The sequence below is a fragment of the Medicago sativa genome, chromosome 3, assembly GCF_051527215.1.
Source record: "Medicago sativa cultivar Bolivia chromosome 3, Bolivia_mono, whole genome shotgun sequence".
NCBI lineage: Eukaryota > Viridiplantae > Streptophyta > Magnoliopsida > Fabales > Fabaceae > Medicago > Medicago sativa.
In genome coordinates this window covers 82,335,334-82,358,647 of record NC_140751.1, presented here as the reverse complement: position 1 = coordinate 82,358,647, position 23,314 = coordinate 82,335,334, and the positions used below count along the sequence as shown (strand labels likewise).

General features: G+C 35.1%; 2 protein-coding genes across 2 annotated transcripts; both read right to left on the bottom strand.

The window, feature by feature from the left end:
• Positions 1–6,166: 6,166 nt before the first annotated feature.
• LOC146940950 (uncharacterized) lies at positions 6,167–7,256 on the bottom strand. The gene is made up of 2 exons (XM_085749918.1): positions 6,635–7,256; positions 6,167–6,186 (listed from the first exon to the last, which is right to left on the bottom strand). Exons 1-2 carry the CDS (start codon positions 7,254–7,256, stop codon positions 6,167–6,169), a joined length of 642 nt encoding a protein of 213 aa, XP_085606044.1.
• Positions 7,257–19,153: 11,897 nt separating this feature from the next.
• Positions 19,154–21,339, bottom strand: LOC146940949 (E3 ubiquitin-protein ligase AIRP2-like). The gene is made up of 5 exons (XM_085754740.1): positions 21,051–21,339; positions 20,774–20,936; positions 20,509–20,575; positions 20,124–20,373; positions 19,154–19,811 (listed from the first exon to the last, which is right to left on the bottom strand). Exons 1-5 carry the CDS (start codon positions 21,137–21,139, stop codon positions 19,601–19,603), a joined length of 780 nt encoding a protein of 259 aa, XP_085610866.1. The 5' UTR covers positions 21,140–21,339; the 3' UTR covers positions 19,154–19,600.
• Between the last annotated feature and the right edge of the window lie 1,975 nt (positions 21,340–23,314).

Below are 23,314 nucleotides of genomic sequence, written 5' to 3'. Positions count from 1 at the left end.
ACTTTATAGGAAAAAGAATAAAAATAGAACTAGAGAATAGAGAGTGAAATGATTCCTCTAAAAACAAAGAGTAGAAAGATTTTTGTTTTGAATAATATACATCACGTAACTTATTTGCAAATATATAACAAATGTGTTTGATTGGTCTAATGGGATGGTTAATTGCAGATGAAGCCCTATACTATAACATGAATTCGATACCAGGTTATTTGTTTTTGGCTTTTAAGTGATAAAAATCTTCCAAATAATAAAATAATAACACTTTAAAAATTAAAACATATGTAGTACTGGTGGTACATGTGCTCGTCAGTAAACTCAGTATGTACGCACACCAATCAATATAGAACCTTAGTCAGACCCACTCTAGTCTTAGGTGAGGTGCAAAGCAAGAATATCAGGGTGTGCAAATAGCAATGAATGTAGGAAAACTGGTGCAAATAGCAAAAATCCAGGGTGTGCAGGTGCACACCCTCAAAGCCACCTAGCTCCGCCCCTGGGTGTATATAACTTCTTAGATAGGTTGTTCCCAGCTGCCACAATGGCAATGTAGAAAATATTGTGGGTCTGTAACATGTAGAGATGCTTTACTTGAAGCAGTTACGTGTGTGTGTATAGCATACAATTAACTATCTTAAAAAGATAAATCTAAATGAGAGTGAATCTTTCTTCTTCACCCTCTAAAATTAACCACTGTTACAATTATTACTGAAGTTATGAGTTATTAATTGGCTTAATAGCAGTTTTTGCCCCCTAACTTTCACGAAGTTGCGATTTTTGCCCCCTAAGAAAAAAAATACAAAACCGCCCCCTAAGTTTTGCAACTATAGCAGTTTTGGCCCCCCAAGAACTGTTATTCCCATGTATTCCATCATCTTTGTATTTTCCTGTTATTCATATATAAGGTTTATTTTCCATACTATGCATTCGTAATTAAAATAATAACATTGTGGGTTGTAGGAAATTATAATGTTAAAAAATAATTATAAAATGAACGGCCTACCCGCGGCCCGATCGGCAGGGGCGGATCTCTTTAGAGACCCCCAGGTGCCACTACACCCCCCAGCCTTTATATAAATATCATATTAGGCATAATATAACAATTTATATGCTGGTGTTGCAGCGGTCATGAAATCTTTTTATCAGTAAAAGGTCGCGTGTTCGAATCCCACGGCACCACCCTCTTTTTATATTTTTTGACGAATTCTTCATATTTTACACAAAAAAAGGTCCTAGTGGGATTTAAACCGGCATCCCAGGTCCTAGTGGGATTTAAACCGGCATCCCTCATGTCAAATTCATGCAATTGTACCATCACACAAGTTTACAATATTGTATATATTTGAAACTTTTTAGTATATATTCTACAAATATTTGACGCCCCCAAGAAATAAACTCAAGATCCGCCACTGCCGATCGGGCTTGCCCGTAACGGGCTCGGGCTAAAAAGGCCCAGTTTTAAACGGGTCCAATTTTTTATGTCCAAGCCCTACAATTTTCGGACTTTTACGCCCGACCCGGTAAACTCGGCCCGTTTTGACAACTCTAATTTTATCCCGTTGAATTTTCCATATAAGGTTTTTAACGAGTTATTTGTTGTAAAATCACTTAATTGTTATATTGGATTTTGATCTAGTCCTCCAACTTGTTATTTCATTATTTTATTTTATTTAAATAAATTTACTAGGGTACTGCAACTGAAATGTGATGGTTTTGGGGTTTCAACATAGTTAAAATGTCAATTCTACCATTTTGCACTTTAATTTCTGCTTAAAATAAAAACAAAAAGAAAAGAGAATAGTTCATACCATTCTTCCCGAGTTGAAATCTATACTGAAGAGTTTCCTCAACGACCACTTTAATTACAGGTTCATTGTCAGTTTCATGAATAGGTTGAAACTTGACAAATGGTGCTACATTTCCATCCTGACAAGAAAATATTATAAAATTTAAATTCTTAGAAAGAAAAGAAAAAAAACTCAATAGAATGTTAAATATCTTGAATGAAAGAGTTTACAAAATCAAACATCCATCCCACTAGTACTAAATTAAAGCAGCCAAACGAAACAAGCTGAGAAATGAGTTATACTCCCTCTGTCTCATGATACATGACACAGTTAACCCCATTACGCATGTCAATGCATAATTTTGAGTTAAAATATCATGAATAATATGTTAGAAAAAATTATGAAAATTTGATTTTGAAAATAATCATCGAGACGAATCTAACGACATCTTATATAATATTATTTATCTTTGTATATTAGTAGAAAAATATGGTCAAAGTAAGTTAGGTCAAAATTGCAAATTTTCAAATGGGTTATCTATTGCGGGACGGAGGGAGTACCTTGTATGAAATTTTCTTGCTATCATTATGCTACATAATGATTAAGAGGCACCCTTTAGTCCAAAATACTGCCAAGAAAAGTCGTTCACATGTTAAAGCAAAGAATATAACATCAAAATATTTAAATGTTAAATACTTTGATTTCCTCGAAACAGTCTCTTGTATAAAACAGAGTAAGGTTGCATACAATACATCAAATGGTGTGACCCCTTCCCAGATCTTGCATATGCGGGAGCTCTTGTGTACCGGGGTGCCCTTTATTAAATACTTTGATTTTATACAAACCTGGAGGCTAGAAGCACCTTGACTAGATTCAACATCTTCGATGAGAAAACTAATTCCCTTTTGTTTGTATTGCTCATCAATTTTAAGGTATTTTGATTGGACGGTAAAGTTGATGAACAATAAAATTATTGCCTAAACTTCAATCTAATTATGTTTTCTTTTGTTCGGGTTTTTTATCCAAACCATAAAAAATAAGATAATTTTTAGTTTGATTATTTGAGTTCACCGATTTACCCGTACCGCTTACACCTATAGTCAAATGACTTAAATAACCTAACCATAGTCCTAAACATTACTCCCTCCGTCCCGCAATACATGACCCATTTGAAAATGTGCAATTTTAACCTAATTTACTTTGACCGTATTTTTCTACTAATATAAAAAGATAAATAATATCATATAAGATGTCGTTAGATTCGTCTCGATGAGTATTTTCAAAATATCAAATGTTCATAATTTTTTCTAATATATTATTCAAGATATTTAAGCTCAAAGTTATGCATTGGCATGCGTAATAAGATCAACTGTGTCAAGTATTATGGGACGGAGGGAGTAATGATTATCCCCTTGCGAGGTGTTTGACATCCAAAGTGTGACCAAAGTCTTAGTCAAAACACAACTTTTGTGCTAATGCCAATAAAGTTATTGAACTTCTTTCTAGAGAATTTAGGGAAAACTCCAATATGAAAACATTTGAAAATAATATGATTAAGAGTTTAGTTTCATCCTCTTAAGATTTCAGGTTTGATTCATCGCAATACCAATTTTGATGGGCTAACTTGACTTCTTAAAAAAAGTTAAGTTTTATGCAATGTCGGTGCAAACAGTATGACAATATAAAAGAATTATTACATGCTAAGATTAAAGGTCAGGGTGCCTAAAAATAGTAGCATGGAAAGTAATAAACTTTTCTAGCACAGACAAGTAAGATTTTCATAATTACATCAAATAAAGAACCAATTTTATTATAGCATTTCAACAATTTCGTTTTCCCCCACATTACCTTCATCAACTACCACTCTCTCTTCTCCATGCCTCCACCATCAACATGGAAACATGGAAGAGAGAATGGTAGTAAAAAAGTACTTGTGAGAAAATAAATCTAGTGCTAAGATAAATTTGTGCTTTCTATTTAATTTATCGGTCAAAATCCAAGTAAGTTGCCCATGATGAATTTTTTTATTTCTTTGCCAAAGTAAAATGCAGCCGCTAGCATCATCAACAAATTTAATTTACGTGGATGTGGGGCTATTTTGTTTCTTGAAATAACCAATCATCAACTTCATAGGGACGTTTTCGTCAAAAAAAACTTCATAGGGACGTTTGTATTCTTGAGTGTTCTTTTCACCATTTCTCAAAATCATAATTGTTGGGAATCCCTTCAAATTATGATGCGTAATCTATGTTCTTCTCCTCATTAGCATCAACTTTGGCCAAAACAACCGGAGGTTCATGACAAGTCAAGATAGAAGCAGTAGAAATAAAGATTATAGAAAATCAACGTTTATATAACCCTACACGTTTTTTAGCATAAAGGGAAAACCAAAATAATTACAGAAAGAAAGGAAAATAAAGCTTCTTACAGTGACCATAAAAATAATGTTGATCTTAAAAGGTTTGAGTAATGATCAAACCAACTAATATTTTTCAAAGAGAGTTGAAATTTTTTAAACAAAAATGTACAAATAATTAATTATGCAGTATTAGCATAGTTTGGGCACAATAGTTGATAACAAATGATTTACAATGTAAATTTATTTAATTTAAGTAACTTAATTTCCTCCTAAGATAATTAAGGGTAATATTTACGAAATTGAAACCAATCAACAATTAGAATTGCATGTTTTCTTTTAGAATCAATATTTAAATACTATATCAAACCGCAGGTAAGTAAATGTTTGGTAAAAATAATATCAACCAATAACTCTCAAGGACCAATGAAATTTAATTAACTAGAAAATGGAAAGACATAGTGAATAAAAAATAATTAAGACCCCTAAAAAAAAATTAAGAGAAAAAGGGGAAAACAGAAAAGAAAGAACTATGGAAAAAGAAAAAAAGGAAAATGTGGTGAAAGTTTTGTGGTTATAATGTATTGATGAAGATATGGTGCAGAGGGGGTTTCACGAGGGGAAGGATATCACAGAGAAAATGAGTTACTCCTGTAACGACCCGTTTTTCCCAACTTAAAAATTTCATAAAAATTATCAGAGTTTATCAACATAACGGAGCATCACATACATCAATTCATCATTTAACAACAAATATAATAATAGGGAATACTATTTATTTAATCAACCTGTCTTTATAAAATTCAATAGTCAAAAGCAGCGGAAATTTAGTTCACAACGTCACATAAAATCTTTGGCATAAAAGGCCACAACTTAACATCTCAAATAGCCTTCATAAAATGTTCAACATTTATTAAATAAAATACGTAACAAGGAAAAACAATCATCAGACACCCCCATCCCGTTACGTATCAGAGCATCCTAGACGACACGATGTGAGGAGTCTACTCACGAACACATCTAGTCTTTATTACCTGCACATTACCCACGGTCGAGGCAACATATACGCAGAAGGGGTGAGATTTCACATTCATTAAAAACAAATAATAATTCATAAAAGATAGCCAACAGCATATATCTAGCATTAATATCATCATTTAATCATCGTTTAACAAGGTTAAGTAATCAACAACTTCATAGTTATTCAAAGGTAGCTTATTCATCTTAATTCACTTCATTTACATCATTATAATTATTGGGACAGCAACAACGACATCAAGGCAGCAACATCATCACAGCATTTATCATTTATTTTAAGTTATGATGACTCTACAATGCAACAACAACATCAACAACAACTTAGACAACTTCAACATGCATGTGGTACCACCAGGGCATTAAGCCCCCATCGCTAAGGTCATATTTGCACCGTCGGGCATTAAGCCCCCATCGCTAAGGTCATAAGAACCTGTCAGGCATTAAGCCCCCATCGCCGACTATGCAACAACTCGACTCTAAATGCAACAATCTTCATTTTTAATGTTAAATTAATTAACAAATAATTCACAAAAGCTCATTACATCAAAACAGCAGCACTGGAACATCATAATTAGCAGCATCATCACTAATATAAACATCAGAAACTAATCCATCAAAGATACGGGCGAAAAGACACAATTTTCCACAACATCAGGTTTGTACTGCACTAACTCGCAGTGGCGAGCTAAACAACTCGCAGTGGCGAGCTCAACGGGGAAGCTCGCAGTTGCGTATAACGTTGCTCGCAGTTGCGAGCTAAGGGGTTACTCGCAGGTGCGAGTAGGATCACTCGCAGCTGCGAGCGATGACAGAACAGGGTTCTATCGCAGCTCTCTCTCTCCTTCACCCAGCACCCAAAATTCCACTACCCAAGTCTCTAAATCATCCAGAATCGACGTCTAAACGTTCTCTATGATTGATTAACATCTGTTTACATCATATTACATAACAATTCACTTAAATCTTCCAATTTTAATGACTTTTGGACCTAATCCCAATCCCTTAAACCTACAACAATTGATCACTTCTATGAATCAAAACTTGTTAATAATGAGAGTTAGTCTCACCCTTACCTTAGATTATGTTTCTGAAATCCAACAGCCGCGTTCTTCGTTCTTTAGGGTTCTCTCTGACTTCTCTTCTTTCTTTCCTCTTTTCTCAGTTGTACGCGTTCTAATTTTCTCTCCCAATTACAGACTTTTATTCTTTCCCTAATTGCTCTTCTCACCACAACTTACTCTTTCCCCTAATAATTTAATTATTTCTACTAATAACAATATTTCTCCCCCACTTAAGAAAATACTTATATTATTAACATATCTACTACCATTATAAATATATATAATAATTCACATAATATTCTAATAAAAGCCATAAATCACTTAAATATTAATTATGAAAAAGTGGGCGTTACAACTCTCCCCCACTTAGAATATTTACGTCCTCGTAAACGTACCTTGTTCAAACAACTCCGGGTAAGATTCCCGCATCTTACTCTCCAATTCCCAAGTCAAACTTTCACCAGCTGCTCCTTCCCAAACGACCTTCACAAGAGGTATCTCCTTGCCTCTAAGCCTCTTCACTTCTCGATCCTCTATTCTCACCGGTAGGGTCTCGATTGTAAGGTTATCCCTTACCTGCACATCATCTCTTGGAATCACATGGGATGGATCCGGCACATACTTCCGAAGTTGCGATACATGAAACACATCATGCAAGTTCGAAAGATGTGGTGGCAAACCCACCCTATAAGCAACCGTTCCGACCCTTTCTGAAATCTGATACGGGCCAATAAACCTCGGAGTCAACTTCTTTGACTTCAATGCCCGTCCAACACCCGTCACCGGAGTGACTCTCAAAAACACATGGTCTCCTTCTTGAAACTCAAGATCCTTCCTGCGCTTATCATGATAACTTTTCTGTCTATCCTGTGACTCTTTCATCTTTTCTCTAATTAACTTCACCTTCTCGGTAGTCTGTTGGACAAGTTCTGGTCCCAATACCACACTCTCACCGGATTCAAACCAACACAACGGAGTTCTGCATCTCCGTCCATACAATGCTTCGAAGGGTGCCATTCCAATACTAGCATGGTAACTGTTGTTGTACGTGAACTCTATCAGAGGTAGATAACTATCCCAAGTTCCACCTTGCTCAAGCACACAAACTCTCAATAAATCCTCCAACGACTGAATTGTCCTTTCCGATTGTCCATCCGTCTGCGGGTGGTACGCTGAACTTAACTTCAAATTAGTACCCAAGGCCTCATGCAAACTCTTCCAGAACCTCGATGTAAACCTCGGATCTCTATCCGACACAATACTCGATGGAACACCATGTAGCTTCACAACATCTCTAACATAAATCTCTGCTAACTGGGACACAGGAAAAGTAATATTAATCGGAATGAAATGAGCCGACTTCGTCAATCTATCTACGATCACCCAAATTGCATCATTCCCTTTGTTGGTATTCGGCAAACTCGTCACAAAATCCATGGATATACTATCCCATTTCCATTCCGGAATCTCTAGCGGTGTCAATAACCCAGCAGGCTTCTGATGCTCAACTTTCGACTTCTGACAAGTCAAACATGCATACACCAATTGTGCCACGTCGCGCTTCAAACCTGACCACCAAAACATTTTCTTCAAATCTTGATACGTTTTAGCAGCTCCTGGATGAATACTCAAACTGCTTCTATGGCCTTCTTCAAGGATCATCTTATTCATCTCATCATTATCAGGAATACAAATTCTTCCTCGAAACCTCAACACTCATTGGTCATCAACCTTAAAGTCACTATCTACAGCAGGATCGCTTGCAACCATTAAATCCACCAACTTCACATCTACTTTCTGCGCCTCTCTGATACTATCCAGAAATTCATTGTTGATCTTTAACATCCCCAATTTCACACTCCTTGGCGACATTTCGCAAACCAAATTCAAGTCTCTAAACTGTTCTAGCAATTCCATCTCCTTAACCATCATTGCCGACAAGTGCAAAGTCTTCCTACTTAAGGCGTCTGCAACCACATTAGCTTTACCCGGATGATAATTCAAGCTAAAGTCATAATCTTTCAATAATTCGAGCCACCTTCGCTGTCTCATATTCAATTCCTTCTGATCAAACAAATACTTCAAGCTCTTGTGATCACTAAACACCTCAAATCTCGAACCATACAAGTAATGTCTCCAAATCTTAAGTGCAAATACAACTGCAGCTAATTCAAGATCATGAGTAGGGTAGTTTCGTTCATGAGTTCTCAACTGTCTTGATGCATATGCAACCACCTTACCATCTTGCATAAGTACACCTCCTAAGCCCAACTTGGACGCATCACAATACACTACAAAAGGTTCATCAGGTTTCGGCAAGATCAAAATCGGAGCCGTCGTCAAACGCTTCTTTAACTCATTAAAACTGTTCTCGCAATGAATATCCCACACAAAGGTTTTACCTTTACATGTCAACTGCGTTAACGGAAGTGCTAACTTAGAAAATCCTTCAATAAATCGTCGGTAGTAACCCGCTAAACCCAAAAAGCTTCTAATCTCTGTAACTGACTTCGGAGTCTCCCATTGTGATACCGCTTCAACTTTAGATGGATCAACTGCAATACCACTACCAGAAACAACATGGCCAAGAAAATTTACTTCCTTCAACCAGAACTCGCACTTAGACAATTTAGCATACAACTTCTTTTCTTTCAGCACTTGCAAGACAATCTTCAAATGCTCAGCATGTTCTTCCTCCGTCTTAGAATAAATCAGAATATCATCAATGAACACAACCACGAAGCGATCCAAAAATGCATGAAAAATGCGATTCATATACTCCATAAATACACCAGGTGCATTACTAACACCAAAAGGCATCACCTTATATTCATAATGTCCATATCGCGTCCTAAAAGCCGTCTTCTGCATATCTTCATCTCTTACTTTAATCTGGTGATAACCCGACCTCAAGTCAATCTTGCTGAACACACGTGCACCCACCAACTGATCCATCAAGTCATCAATTCTTGGAAGTGGATACCTATTCTTTATAGTTACTTTGTTCAACTGTCGATAGTCAATACACAACCTCATACTGCCATCTTTCTTCTTAACCAACAACACTGGAGCTCCCCAAGGTGAAACACTTGGTCTAATAAACTTCTTGTCAAGTAGATCTTCTAACTGTTTCTTCAACTCAGCCAACTGAGAAGCTGACATACAGTAAGGTGCCATAGACACAGGCTTCGTTCCCGGAACAAGATCAATAGAAAATTCAACTTCTCTTTCCGGTGGCACATCAGAAATTTCATCAGGAAAAACTTCAGGGAAATCGCACACTACTTGTAACTTATCAATCACTGCTTGATTCTCCAAAGATAAGGATGCCATCAAAGAAAACATTAGGATTCCATCGTGTTCTAGCTGCTTCAACTGCTTAGTAGACAAAAACTCCGCTCCACTTTCCTCTTCAGCAGAAGAGAAACGCACCGACTTACTAAAACAATTAATGAGAACATGGTTGTACTCTAACCAGTTCATACCAAGAATCACATCCATTCCACTCAAAGGTAGACATACTAAATCAATATCAAAATCACGATCAAACATCAACAGAGGACAACGTAAACAGACGAGAGAAGTGGTCACCGAACCCTTAGCTGGAGTTTCGACAACCATTTCTCCATTCATATCAGACATAGCAAGGCCCAACTTAGAAACACAATCAAAAGCAACAAAACAATGTGTAGCACCAGTATCAATAATAGCAACTAAAGGAGTGTCATTGATATAGCAAGTACCTCTGATCAAACGATCCTCATTCTCAGTCTGGGTGCCAGTCAAAGCAAAAACCTTACCCCTGGCCGGGGCCTTCTTTGGTTCAGTACACTGAGCAGAAATATGTCCTTTCCCACCACAATTGAAACAAATAGTGTCATCGTGCTTGCATTCTGCAACTGTATGCCCTTTGACACCACAACGGTAGCACCCTCTCCCCTCAGTAGCACCACAAGCATTACTCTTGTGACCTTTTTCTCCACATTTGTAACAAACAATCCCAGCAGGAGTCTCATTCTTCTTAGGCTTCCTCTCATCATTCACTCTTTGCTTGCCCTTATCAGCTAGAGTACTATAAGGCTTCCCACGATTCTGTTGCTGCTTGCCCTTCCCCTCATTCATAATCTTATAATGAGTCTTCGAATCATCTTCATAGATTCTGCACCTGCTTACCAACGCAGAAAAGTCACAGATCTGTTGGTAACCAATGGCTCGCTTAATATCAGCACGCAAGCCATTCTCAAACTTGATACATTTAGAAAACTCAGCATTGTCTCCGGTATAGTGTGAATAGAACTGAGCCAGCTCCACAAACTTTGCTGCATACTCTGTCATCGACATGTTTCCTTGCTTCAGCTCTAGAAACTCGATCTCTTTCCTTCCGCGAACATCTTCAGGAAAATATCTGTTTAGGAACTCTTCTCTAAACACAACCCAAGTAATAACCGCTTCATTCTGCTCTAGGGTAGGTTGAATGCTCACCCACCAGTCATCAGTTTCCTCGGCCAGCATGTGCATACCAAAACGCACCTTCTGATCATCAGTACATTGCATAACTCTGAAAATTCTTTCAACCTCTTTGAGCCACGTCTGTGCTCCATCAGGGTCGTACCTTCCTTTGAAGGTAGGAGGATGATTCCTCAGAAAGGTCTCCAACATTCTCACATCAGCATTCACACCAGCACCATCATTTGGATGTTGTCCCACAACTTGGGCTACATCTTCCAAAGCAGCAGCAATCGCAGCATCATTTCTTCCAGCCATTCTAGTCCTCTTGTAACAGATAAGGTTTGCAGCCTCCAGGTCTACTCTTCTTCACTGCACAACACACAACGTTTAGAATAACATAATAATGGTATTCCAATTGCTAAAATGACACAACTTGACTCACTACTTGGCCGGACGGACAGACCTGCTCTGATACCAATTGTAACGCCCCGTTTTTCCCAACTTAAAAATTTCATAAAAATTATCAGAGTTTATCAACATAACGGAGCATCACATACATCAATTCATCATTTAACAACAAATATAATAATAGGGAATACTATTTATTTAATCAACCTGTCTTTATAAAATTCAATAGTCAAAAGCAGCGGAAATTTAGTTCACAACGTCACATAAAATCTTTGGCATAAAAGGCCACAACTTAACATCTCAAATAGCCTTCATAAAATGTTCAACATTTATTAAATAAAATACGTAACAAGGAAAAACAATCATCAGACACCCACATCCCGTTACGTATCAGAGCATCCTAGACGACACGATGTGAGGAGTCTACTCACGAACACAGCTAGTCTTTATTACCTGCACATTACCCACGGTCGAGGCAACATATACGCAGAAGGGGTGAGATTTCACATTCATTAAAAACAAATAATAATTCATAAAAGATAGCCAACAGCATATATCTAGCATTAATATCATCATTTAATCATCGTTTAACAAGGTTAAGTAATCAACAACTTCATAGTTATTCAAAGGTAGCTTATTCATCTTAATTCACTTCATTTACATCATTATAATTATTGGGACAGCAACAACGGCATCAAGGCAGCAACATCATCACATCATTCATCATTTATTTTAAGTTATGATGACTCTACAATGCAACAACAACATCAACAACAACTTAGACAACTTCAACATGCATGTGGTACCACCAGGGCATTAAGCCCCTATCGCTAAGGTCATATTTAGACCGTCGGGCATTAAGCCCCCATCGCTAAGGTCATAAGAACCTGTCAGGCATTAAGCCCCCATCGCCGACTATGCAACAACTCGACTCTAAATGCAACAATCTTCATTTTTAATGTTAAATTAATTAACAAATAATTCACAAAAGCTCATTACATCAAAACAGCAGCACTGGAACATCATAATTAGCAGCATCATCACTAATATAAACATCAGAAACTAATTCATCAAAGATACGGGCGAAAAGACACAATTTTGCACAACATCAAGTTTGTACTGCACTAACTCGCAGTGGCGAGCTAAACAACTCGCAGTGGCGAGCTCAACGGGGAAGCTCGCAGTTGCGTATAACGTTGCTCGCAGTTGCGAGCTAAGGGGTTACTCGCAGGTGCGAGTAGGATCACTCGCAGCTGCGAGCGATGACAGAACAGGGTTCTGTCGCAGCTCTCTCTCTCCTTCACCCAGCACCCAAAATTCCACTACCCAAGTCTCTAAATCATCCAGAATCGACGTCTAAACGTTCTCTATGATTGATTAACATCTGTTTACATCATATTACATAACAATTCACTTAAATCTTCCAATTTTAATGACTTTTGGACCTAATCCCAATCCCTTAAACCTACAACAATTGATCACTTCTATGAATCAAAACTTGTTAATAATGAGAGTTAGTCTCACCCTTACCTTAGATTATGTTTCTGAAATCCAACAGCCGCGTTCTTCGTTCTTTAGGGTTCTCTCTGACTTCTCTTCTTTCTTTCCTCTTTTCTCAGTTGTACGCGTTCTAATTTTCTCTCCCAATTACAGACTTTTATTCTTTCCCTAATTGCTCTTCTCACCACAACTTACTCTTTCCCCTAATAATTTAATTATTTCTACTAATAACAATATTTCTCCCCCACTTAAGAAAATACTTATATTATTAACATATCTACTACCATTATAAATATATATAATAATTCACATAATATTCTAATAAAAGCCATAAATCACTTAAATATTAATTATGAAAAAGTGGGCGTTACAACTCCTCTCTCCTTTTTTGCATCTCCTTTCTCTTTCGCACCGAGTTTTTGTTCATCTATATTTTAAACTCACAAAATAGGTTAAGTTCTTATAGGAAAAACAATAATGGAATGTACTCTTAGTGTGTATGGTAGTAGGAGACCAAAGATCAAAGTTGTTCGAAAATGCAGACAAAGTATAACAAATTGTACTCTTGCTGCACATGGTAGCAAGAGATCAAAGATTGGGGTTGTTGCAAGCATGAGTGGTGTTTGGCTCAAAAATGGAAAAAGAATAAAGTAATTGAGATAAAATAAGTGGAAGAATGCTAAGTGGAAGCATTTGGCGAAATTTGTGATTTTTTGTTTTAATAAATACTAGAACGCCGACCCGTGCATCGCACGGGTCTTTTTGAATTAAAAATTGTAGTATATTTTGAACAATTGATATTTAGTTTTTTTTAAGGAGAATAAATTTATTTTAATGATGAAACTATATCATTTTTTTGTAATAACCCTCTGGTTCAGAGAGAAAAGGGGATATGGTAATCTGAAGTTCGGTCGGAAAGTAAGTAAACTTTGACCAAGAATTGTCCTCCTAGAATCAAACTTAAGTTCTCTTAAACAATTCATTATTTATGAAACTCATTAACCATTTATGAAACACTATCATATAACATTTACGTTTGCAATGAGAATAAAAAATAGAGGTGGAAGACAATACATTAGAACAATCGTTTTAAAAAAAAAAAAAAAAATTGATGGAGAGTATCAAGACTCATTCACTATGCTTATTTACAACACAATCTTAAGACATCTTTGTGTTCCACCATCATAAATTGGTGTGACTTATATTCCCTTTTCTCTTCTCTTTCCACTTGACTTGGTTGATGGAGTATTCACATCTTTTAAACAATCCTATACAAAACGATAAAATTAAAATTAAAACAAACTTTGAATTTCCTTTGTGTGTGATGGAACAATAAAATATTCGGTAAAACACGTAATATAACATTGATTTCAAATAAGAAAAGAATGACAGCAGCTTAATACAAATCAATTGACCACATGGTTCTTACAGAAAAAGAATGTCCACATAGCACAACCAAGATTTAGAAAGCACAACTTACGCCAGGCATTGAGGAGAGGATGAGGATATAGAACGCCGAAGTTTGGATCACAAAAGACTCATGACCACATTGTACACACCAGGCAAAAAACATACTGAGCTATCAATTCCTTTCGAAAGGCTAATCACAACTAACTATAACTTACAACACCTTCAGATCCTATTAGAGAATCAATGTCAACTGATTAATACAACTACTATTAGTTACTATGTATATTTTTCTACAAATTTTTCTTCACATGCTTCTAATTTTTTATAACCCAATTCTTATGAATTTCTTTGTTATGAAGATACTTTTTTATGGAAGAACACTATACTTTTTTATCAATTAAAGATCAATAATCCAATACTTCTTGAAGTAAAATACTAATTTAAAATTTAAAAATATTAAGAGTGTATTTAGGGGGAAAACTAAACAATTACACCTAATAACTTAGAATCATAACTTTTTTTCAACGGAAACTTATAATTAGGAACTGTGGAGTATTTACATCTATTTAACATATTTTTTGTTCTAATTTAACATGTTATTTTTCCTAGAAGCTACTCTTATTGGTGATATATTTAACATCATTAATTTATTTATTTTTCATCTATTTAACTACTTTCTTTAAACATTTAACATTTCATCTATTTAACATCTATTTACATGTTTTTTTTAAGTATTTAACATGTTATCTACTTCTTTCAAAAAAAAAAAAACATGTTATCTACTTAACATGTTTTATTTGACTTGTAAGACAATAAACTTATACTTATAGGAAAATAAATGAACTAAAAGTTACTCCAACATATAATATATAATCAACAGCAAACACCTCCAAATAAGTCAACTTTGATAAGAATCACAAAGTTTGGAACGTGGGGTTTTTTCACGATTTTTGCTTCCAAAAAGTAAGTAATTTTTGACTCAAGTTACATTGGCAACAAAACTAAAATCTTTCAACTTACCATTGAAGAAAAACAATAGTTAAAAACAAATGGATAGGACGAATAAACAATCCTCCTTTCCCATACTAAATGCCACCTCCAAACAAATGAACAAATGAGGTACTCTTTGTCTTATTCCTCAATCAACACTGCCAATTTTTGTACATTTGATCAATTTTCCGGAAAAGAAGAATATACAATATTTTGGAGCAACTTAAATTTCATGTTTACATCGAGAGTGTCGAAGATTTTATTCACATCGAGAGTGTCCAAGAAGCACGACAACCCGCAGATAGAAAAACAACAATACAAAGGTCACCGACATACCGGAAAACCCCAAAAAGACCTACAACCCAGCATCTATTTGGAACCGAATCCTGCACAGGGACATAGGCAGTTAGCAGAAAATCAAAAGCTGCAATAGAAACAAAAAACTAATGCTGATATATCCACCACCTCCTTTTTAGATGAGTTGTTAATTTGGGTTTTGCAGCAAATCTTGAAAAGATCAGGAAAAAAAATGGAGAGAGAGATGGAGAGAATCACTGCCACAATGTCCCCGTCTCCAAAATACATACCAGCCACTTAGAATCTAAAAAGAATTACTACATAATTAGTGTCCAATTCTTTAAAACTAATTCAATACTCCCTCCGTCCCGCAATAGATGACCCATTTGAAAATTTGCAATTTTGACCTAACTTACTTTGACCATATTTTTCTACTAATATACAAAGATAAATAATATCATATAAGATGTCGTTAGATTCGTCTCGATGAGTATTTTCAAAATATCAAATTTTCATAATTTTTTCTAACATATTATTCAAGATATTTTAGTTCAAAATTATGCATTGGCATGCGTAATGGGGTCAACTGTGTCATGTATTATGGGACGAAAGGAGTAACTAAGAAGCATCTTATAAAAAAAAATCAATAACTAATAAGAAAATGAATGAAACTAAATCATGGCTTAGTCATGGACATAGCAAATTAACATCAAATTATTGCTCGAATATGCTTTAAAATGCCAACTTAAACAGCAAAAATCACTTTTGTTTTACAACTATTATCCTCTAGCAGAAATCCTATCATTTCAATTGATAATCTTATTGCTTTTACAAACCTTGCACAACATCACATATATCTAACTTACTTGACATAAAATTTGACTACTATAGACTTAACAAAAAAACACAGCTTGCGTCGAACGAAACACAAAAAGAAATAGTTCTTATCGCACAAACCTCATCCGGACGGTACTTGGCATGATAGGCACACCACTTAAGCCTCAAGAGCTACTTATAAGTCGTATCTATTATGTCATATACATTCCCATAGTGCAACATCTGTGAAAGCATGATTCAGACAAAATACATTAGAAACAAATGAATCCATTACAGCCAAATATCAAATGAATAAGATACTTGTATTGTTCTAAAATATCTAAAATTTATCAAAGTAACTTATGATGGATTATCTCATTAGGGTGTAAGGTTAAGCTTCGCTTTTGTTTTGTCTCAAGTTGTGCTTTGTATTACCGCGCTTTTGACTACGTCTCAAATTGGTAAATTTTGTTTTTTGGATTGTTGATTCATATACTTATGCTTATTGCACCAAGTAGAATTCCAGAGGAAGCACCTGGTCTGAAATGAATTGATATCAATTTGTAACAATTAACCGATAAATGAATGAACGAATCGAGATAGAGAGAGATAGGAACATACCTGGTGCGAAGAGAGAAAAGAGAAACGGAGGAATCGACGAATATCTCGAGGAAGAAGGAAGCGATGGCGAGGAGAGAGAGGGAAACACCGTGGGAAAGGACGGAGAAAGGAAGAGAGTAGAGGATTGTAGAAATGAAGAGAACGATGAGTCTCTCGCCGTTGAAAAACGACGTCATCATGGAAAATGTTCCAAACCAGAATTGGGTTTTACGCGGGAAGATGAAGCTAACTATAGGAAGAAGAAGAAGGTTGTTGGACTCTCATTTTTTTCTCATGCAAAACTCATTTTGTCAATTCCCAGTCGTGAGTGATGAGGGAAGAAGGGAGATAATTCTTTTTAGAAAAATCCTGGGTTCCAATGCCTTGGAAGAGTCTAGATGAGTTGTGGACCATTTGGACTGTCATTGGAAACCGTACCATTTGGACCGTCAATGGAAACCGATTAAATTTTCAAAGCATCAAATGCAGTGCCAGTTGGGAAGAGAACTCATCAAAACACGTTTGAGATATAGAAGGTCAGATTAATGGCTTAGGAATAGGTGTGAAATACATAGTGGAATGTTGAGTAGGATAAGCACTTAGAAGAAATAAATGCTTGCAAAGTGGAGGGAAAAAGTAGGGGAAAAATTAGGGCTACAATTGCTTTGGGGGTTAACTTTTAGTAAGTAAGATAGTACACTTTTGTTGGATATAGTGTAGTTTCTTTTTCTTTTCTTTTTTTTAAATTGCAAATTTTGTTCGATATAGATTTACCTTTTTTAATTTATTTTGTTATTTATATTAACGTTCGATATGATTGAAGTATCTAACAACTGTTTAAAAAAAGTCTTGCTAACTTGTGCCCTAAGGGCACAAGATAAAAAACTAGATATAGAAATTTAATCTTGAAAATTGTGCATTCATAATCTTAAAATCGTAAAAACTTATCTTTTCAATACAATGTTTATTGTTTAATTCTATTTTAGGATCTTTATCTTATGCCCTAAGGGCACAAGTTATTATTTCCCTTAAAAAAAATAGAACTACATGGTAAGGTTTGTAAAAAAAAAAAAAAAAAAAGAGCTACATGGTAAGATGGTATGCTCACATTGCGTCAAGGCAAACTAGGTTGAAGGTCAGGGGTCCTCCAGCCCCTACTGATTTTTTTTAAAATAAATTTTATTTACACTATATAACCATCTTCATGTTTTGCAATGTTGCAATTTCACATATTTATACTAATATTCCATTGATAATGCCTAGGAAGAGGAAAAAGAGATAACTTTAAGTTTTTTTTTCCTATGCAAATAGAAAATAGAATTAAATAAAAACAAAGAAATATAAAGATTGGGGACATAAGATATATCACAGTAAGTTATCCAAAAGTGTTGGTTGATCCGAACAGACAAAACAGAGTGACAAAACTACACAAGTGGAGCAAGCCGTAATCAATCCTAAAAAAAAGGATTCATCATGGGCGCAACCCAAAAAACCGGTACGGGTGCAAAACTTGGTTATAAAAAAAAAAAGATGAAGAGTAATCATAGAGTTCAAAAGCAAGAAAACGAACCGACCACCATCACAAAATCTAATCTACATACCATCAACTTCATGCCACGATTTAAAATCAAACATCGAGAATGAACCAAATATGACGGTGGTGATGATATACAACCATCTCCGCTAAATTAGAACTTGTACCTAGATGACATAAACAACTTGTTTATGTCAAACCCGAACTGATTAGAGAACTCAATTTGGTTTTCTGGCCAAGGTAGGGCAGCCACGTTACAGTCTACCTAAATTGTTCCACCCTCCGATACATTGGAGGTGATCTAGAGCCAAGAGTGAAGACACTAGTTTTTTCCCTCTTGTAACTCGTCTCACACTCCCTCCCTACTAAAGTCACACATTTCGCAATATATGGCATTCATATCACGCCGGTGTTTATTCGCCTATGATTGAAGCTTTGAATATATGCCAAAGAAGTTTATAAAAATATTGTTATATACTATTTGGTGAATTGGGATCAACCCAGTATTACCTTGCATGGACATATCCTTTTTGAATATGTACCTCATCAAGTTTTATTGAGTTAAAGATCAAGTTCAAAAGTGTTTCGGTCTAATATTAAAATTCTATTTAAGCTTAATTCACATTTTGATTAATAAAAAGATATTCAAATTTTCAAATTTTCCAAGAATGAGTCAGCCCGTTCTTAGGTAAAATAACGTCTTAAATGTTTACTTTTTGTCAAAAAATATTGTTTACTAACCTTTAACACCCGTGATGCTAACAAACTATAAGTATACAAATAAGTTGAGTATTCTACTATCAAATATTTCTTCAAACCATTAAATAATGCTGCTATGTTTGACAAAGTCTACTTTGACAGCTTATAGAAGATTCGAAAACATCATAAACTTGTTTGACAAGCACATGAATTCATCTTCTCAACATGAGTCTGTTTAAAGTTTTCAACAAGTAATATACAAGTAAATTTTGCTTAATAGACCCTCATATCTTAATTACAACTTGTTGAAAAACTTTAGCTAGCCAACAACTCAAACAAGGAATCCCAAGTTAATTGTAAGAGCAATGCTTACAATAATAAATATGCATCAGAGGACTATAGAAGAGTGCTTTTCCTGGTCTAAAAATCCAAGAAACTTCTCTTACAAGTGCTATGATGAAATGACCAGAATGTTTTTTTTTACCAGACACTATTCACATTTGCGGTCCGGCTATATGTACACATTTTCTTCTTATTTAGTGAAAAAAAAAAAATCAAATAAACTACGGGTGTCTGACACAATTGGTTGGTGCACAGGGTGTGTGAGAGTTGTAAACTCTGATGCGCCGAATTTGATTCCTACTCATTAAAAAGAAAATTAAATGAGGTATTCATAATACATTAGGAAAAGTGCATCAGGGTTATCTTTGGGAAGCTTGTTGATATAGAGGTAAAAACGCAACAAATCCTCTTTAGAAACTGTTTCGGCATCAACAACATCTTCATCACAAGTTAATACCCATAGATCCTCCGAATTAACCCTCCTTAAGCTACCGCGACAAAAAGGACACGACTCTGACTTTCTGTTCCTGCAAATCAAATAGGTCCAGTAGAAGAAAGATTGTCAGAATGATAAACTAATAAACCATCTATGCAAGTTGACAATGGCCTTGTTTGGATAAATAACTTAATCAAGTGCTTATCATAGTAAGCTACAAGTTGTTTTTACAAAATAACCTGGAGAGCTTATGGAAATAAGTTGAAAATAGCCTATAGATATGTCATAAACCATTTCTATAAGCTCTCTCAAATAGTCTCACAAATGCTTATTTCAATAAATAAGCTCAAATAAGTCAATCCACACAGGCTTAACATAAGATACAGAAAAACTGATTAATTACCACTTGCGGTAGCATTTGATGCACATGGCGTGGCAGCAGTTAGGCAAAACCATTTTGGTACAAGGCTCTAAGCAAATCCCACATTCATCTTCTCTTTGCAAATCAACATTGGTTAATTTCCCATCTCCTTCAAATTCAATTACCTTATTGCCACAGCTTGAACCTTCTAAACTTGTGTTCCCTTCTTCACAAGTCTCCATCGTGTCGTCGAAACTACCATGAAGCCGCTGAAGAGATGGCAATATAACGGCTGCAAGTCCAATTTTTTCAATGACAAAAGAACAACAAATTAAGGAATAATCAGTCAATGCAGCCATAAAAAACAATACATTTTAGGATAAAAAGAAAAAAAAAAACTTTATGCAAGTCAAATTTATTCACACACCATAAAAGTCCTTAATGGTTGCCTTCCTTCCACGAGTAGACATGTTTGATCTACCATCATTTGGTTCCTATGTTAAAATAAGATAACATCAACAACATAAGAAGAAAAAAATCATTTATAGACTACAATCAGTTTTGCTGAATAAGTTCAAATAAAACAGAAAAGAAACGTCCACAAGTTCTAGCTCAACTAACAAAAATGCCGAAATTGTAAGACTAGACGTCATGACCTGGGTTTAAACCTGGCCGGAAATAAATGAACTGACCTTATATATAAGTATGTGGAAGAGATTGAGATAACTATGCAAAAATCCAGCACAAGAACAATCCATCCATTGAAGAAATAATAGTAATAGTGGAGCCAACTGATTGCAAACTAATTTCATTTTAATAAGAGTCCCTCCTCTTGCTCTTGGAATTGCAGCAGCCCTAGAATCAACAAACCCATCATTCAAATTCAATTAAAAAACATAAAATTCCAATTAAAGGAAATTAATTAACAATTATCTATGAGAAAAGGAAAGTTGAAAAAAAAAAAGTTACAAAGAATTAGCTTGTTGAATATCAGCCTCAAGTATTTGAAGAGAATCCTGATAAGGTAACCGAGAAAGGTAGTATGGCATCATTGCCATAATAACTTTGTGGAAAGTTAATGAAATGGGTGAAGATGATCAAGTTTTTATTATAATAATTCCAACGAAAAAGGGAAAAGAAAGAAATTTTTGATTGAAGAAAAGTAAAGGTTTGAAGTTTAGGGAAAGAAGATTGATTGATAGATTAATTAAGATTAGAGGAGTGTGGTTGGGTTTTTGTTAAAGAGGTGGGTTTGGTTGGGTGAGGTAAGGAATGCCGTAGCATAAAAGATGCGTTGATCATTGTCAAAAAAGAGACCTACGACATTAATTATTAAGAATACATACGATAGCTTACGAAACTGTATCCCATTTACTAATTAATAATAATCTCTTTTTTTTTTTTTTCAATAGCCCAGTGGCTAGATCACATACTTACAGGACCTCGGCCTCTGCAAACATTGTCTCTGAGTAGCTACCAACTGAGCTATATTTACGGAACAATCTTTTTTTTTAAAATTTATACAAGTATTATTCTTTCTCTTTCCTTATCCCACTATTGCGATGGCATAGATTAGTGGGGATAGTGGGGTTTTCCTATTCCCTATTTTATCGTATTTTAGTTTCACTACTTTTTCAAATTTCAATTTCTTTCCTGATAATAATTTTTATTTATCTTTTTTGACACAATAACAATTTATATTTTCCCTTAACAATTTATATTTGATACAAGATAAATTACCTTTTCAAAGAAAAATAAAAACAAGATATTGTAACAGCCCGGTGGGCCCCTCGCAAGGCAAGGCACTGCACCCCCCGCACTGCACTGTTACTCACAAGCTTAATCACTAGCCCCCTCACCATACTAGTGTTTTTGCCTCCCGTGGGAATCGAACCTAGTACCTGGGGATAAGTACTACTTCAATGCATTCCCACTACCAATTATAATTGGTAGTGGGAATGCATTGAAGTAGTACTTATCCCCAGGTACTAGGTTCGATTCCCACGGGAGGCAAAAACACTAGTATGGTGAGGGGGCTAGTGATTAAGCTTGTGAGTAACAGTGCAGTGCGGGGGGTGCAGTGCCTTGCCTTGCGAGGGGCCCACCGGGCTGTTACAATAACCCATAATGAAGTAATTTAAGTTGTAAAATAATTGTATCCTTGAGTAAATGGACATGTATTCCATCTCTGACTCTTTTGTATTATAAAAAGTTGGTTAGTTGGAACTACTTGCCTTGTACTCCCTCCGTTTCAAAATAAGTGTCGCTTTAGCAAAAAAAAATTGTTTCAAAATAAGTGTCACTTTCGGTTTCCAATGCAATAATAACTTTTTCTTTTCAATTGTACCCTCCAATTAATACTCTGCACACTACTTCCAAAGTATTACTTTTAAAACTAACCAATAGTTAATAAGGATAATTTGGTAAAATAATAATTCTCTTTCTCTTAATCATTGCATTTCTTAATATGTGTGTAAACAACTAAAACGACACTCATTTTAAAACGGAGGGAGTATTTTCTTTACAGCTTTTTTTTTGTTAATTAATAGAAAAAATTTAAGTTTGTTGATCAGGATCACTACAGATCTCAAAACTCATTAGAGAATTGAACCCACAACCTTACAGATTAGTGAATTTAGGATCAACTTAAACAATCTCTCATTAGCATTTCCCTTATGGTACTCATTAGTGTTCTCATATATATTTTTTAAATTAATTTGATAATTGAGTGATTTGAATTTTAGTCACAAATATAAATTTCAAATTTGAAATGATGATGGTTAAAATTGTGTGAGAAATTTAATGAATGAGGATGTGACACATAAATTAGTCCAAAGTTGCAAAAGCATAACTATAATTTTTTTCAATAAACATTTAATTTAGTCCCTCTAGTCCGCGGTCCACTTTAGTCTACAACAAAGATACTAATTTATGTGTTAGGGGATTAATTTGGTGATTTTTGTGAGAGACTAAATTGGGTTCTAGTGGATCGAAAAAAATAAATAAATTGGGTTCTATACAAATTGGGGATTTAATTGATTTATTATTTGCAAAATGTTAATGCAAATGTGATCATTGGATTACTAGTTTTCTTTTTGAGTTGAATGAGCATCCAAACACAAATAATCCATGGTCAAGGACGAGTAATTGCAGAGTTGCAGTCGAATTGAAGTTTAAACAAATGTGATCAGATTATCATTTTAAATACATATAATATAAAAATATTTTAATAT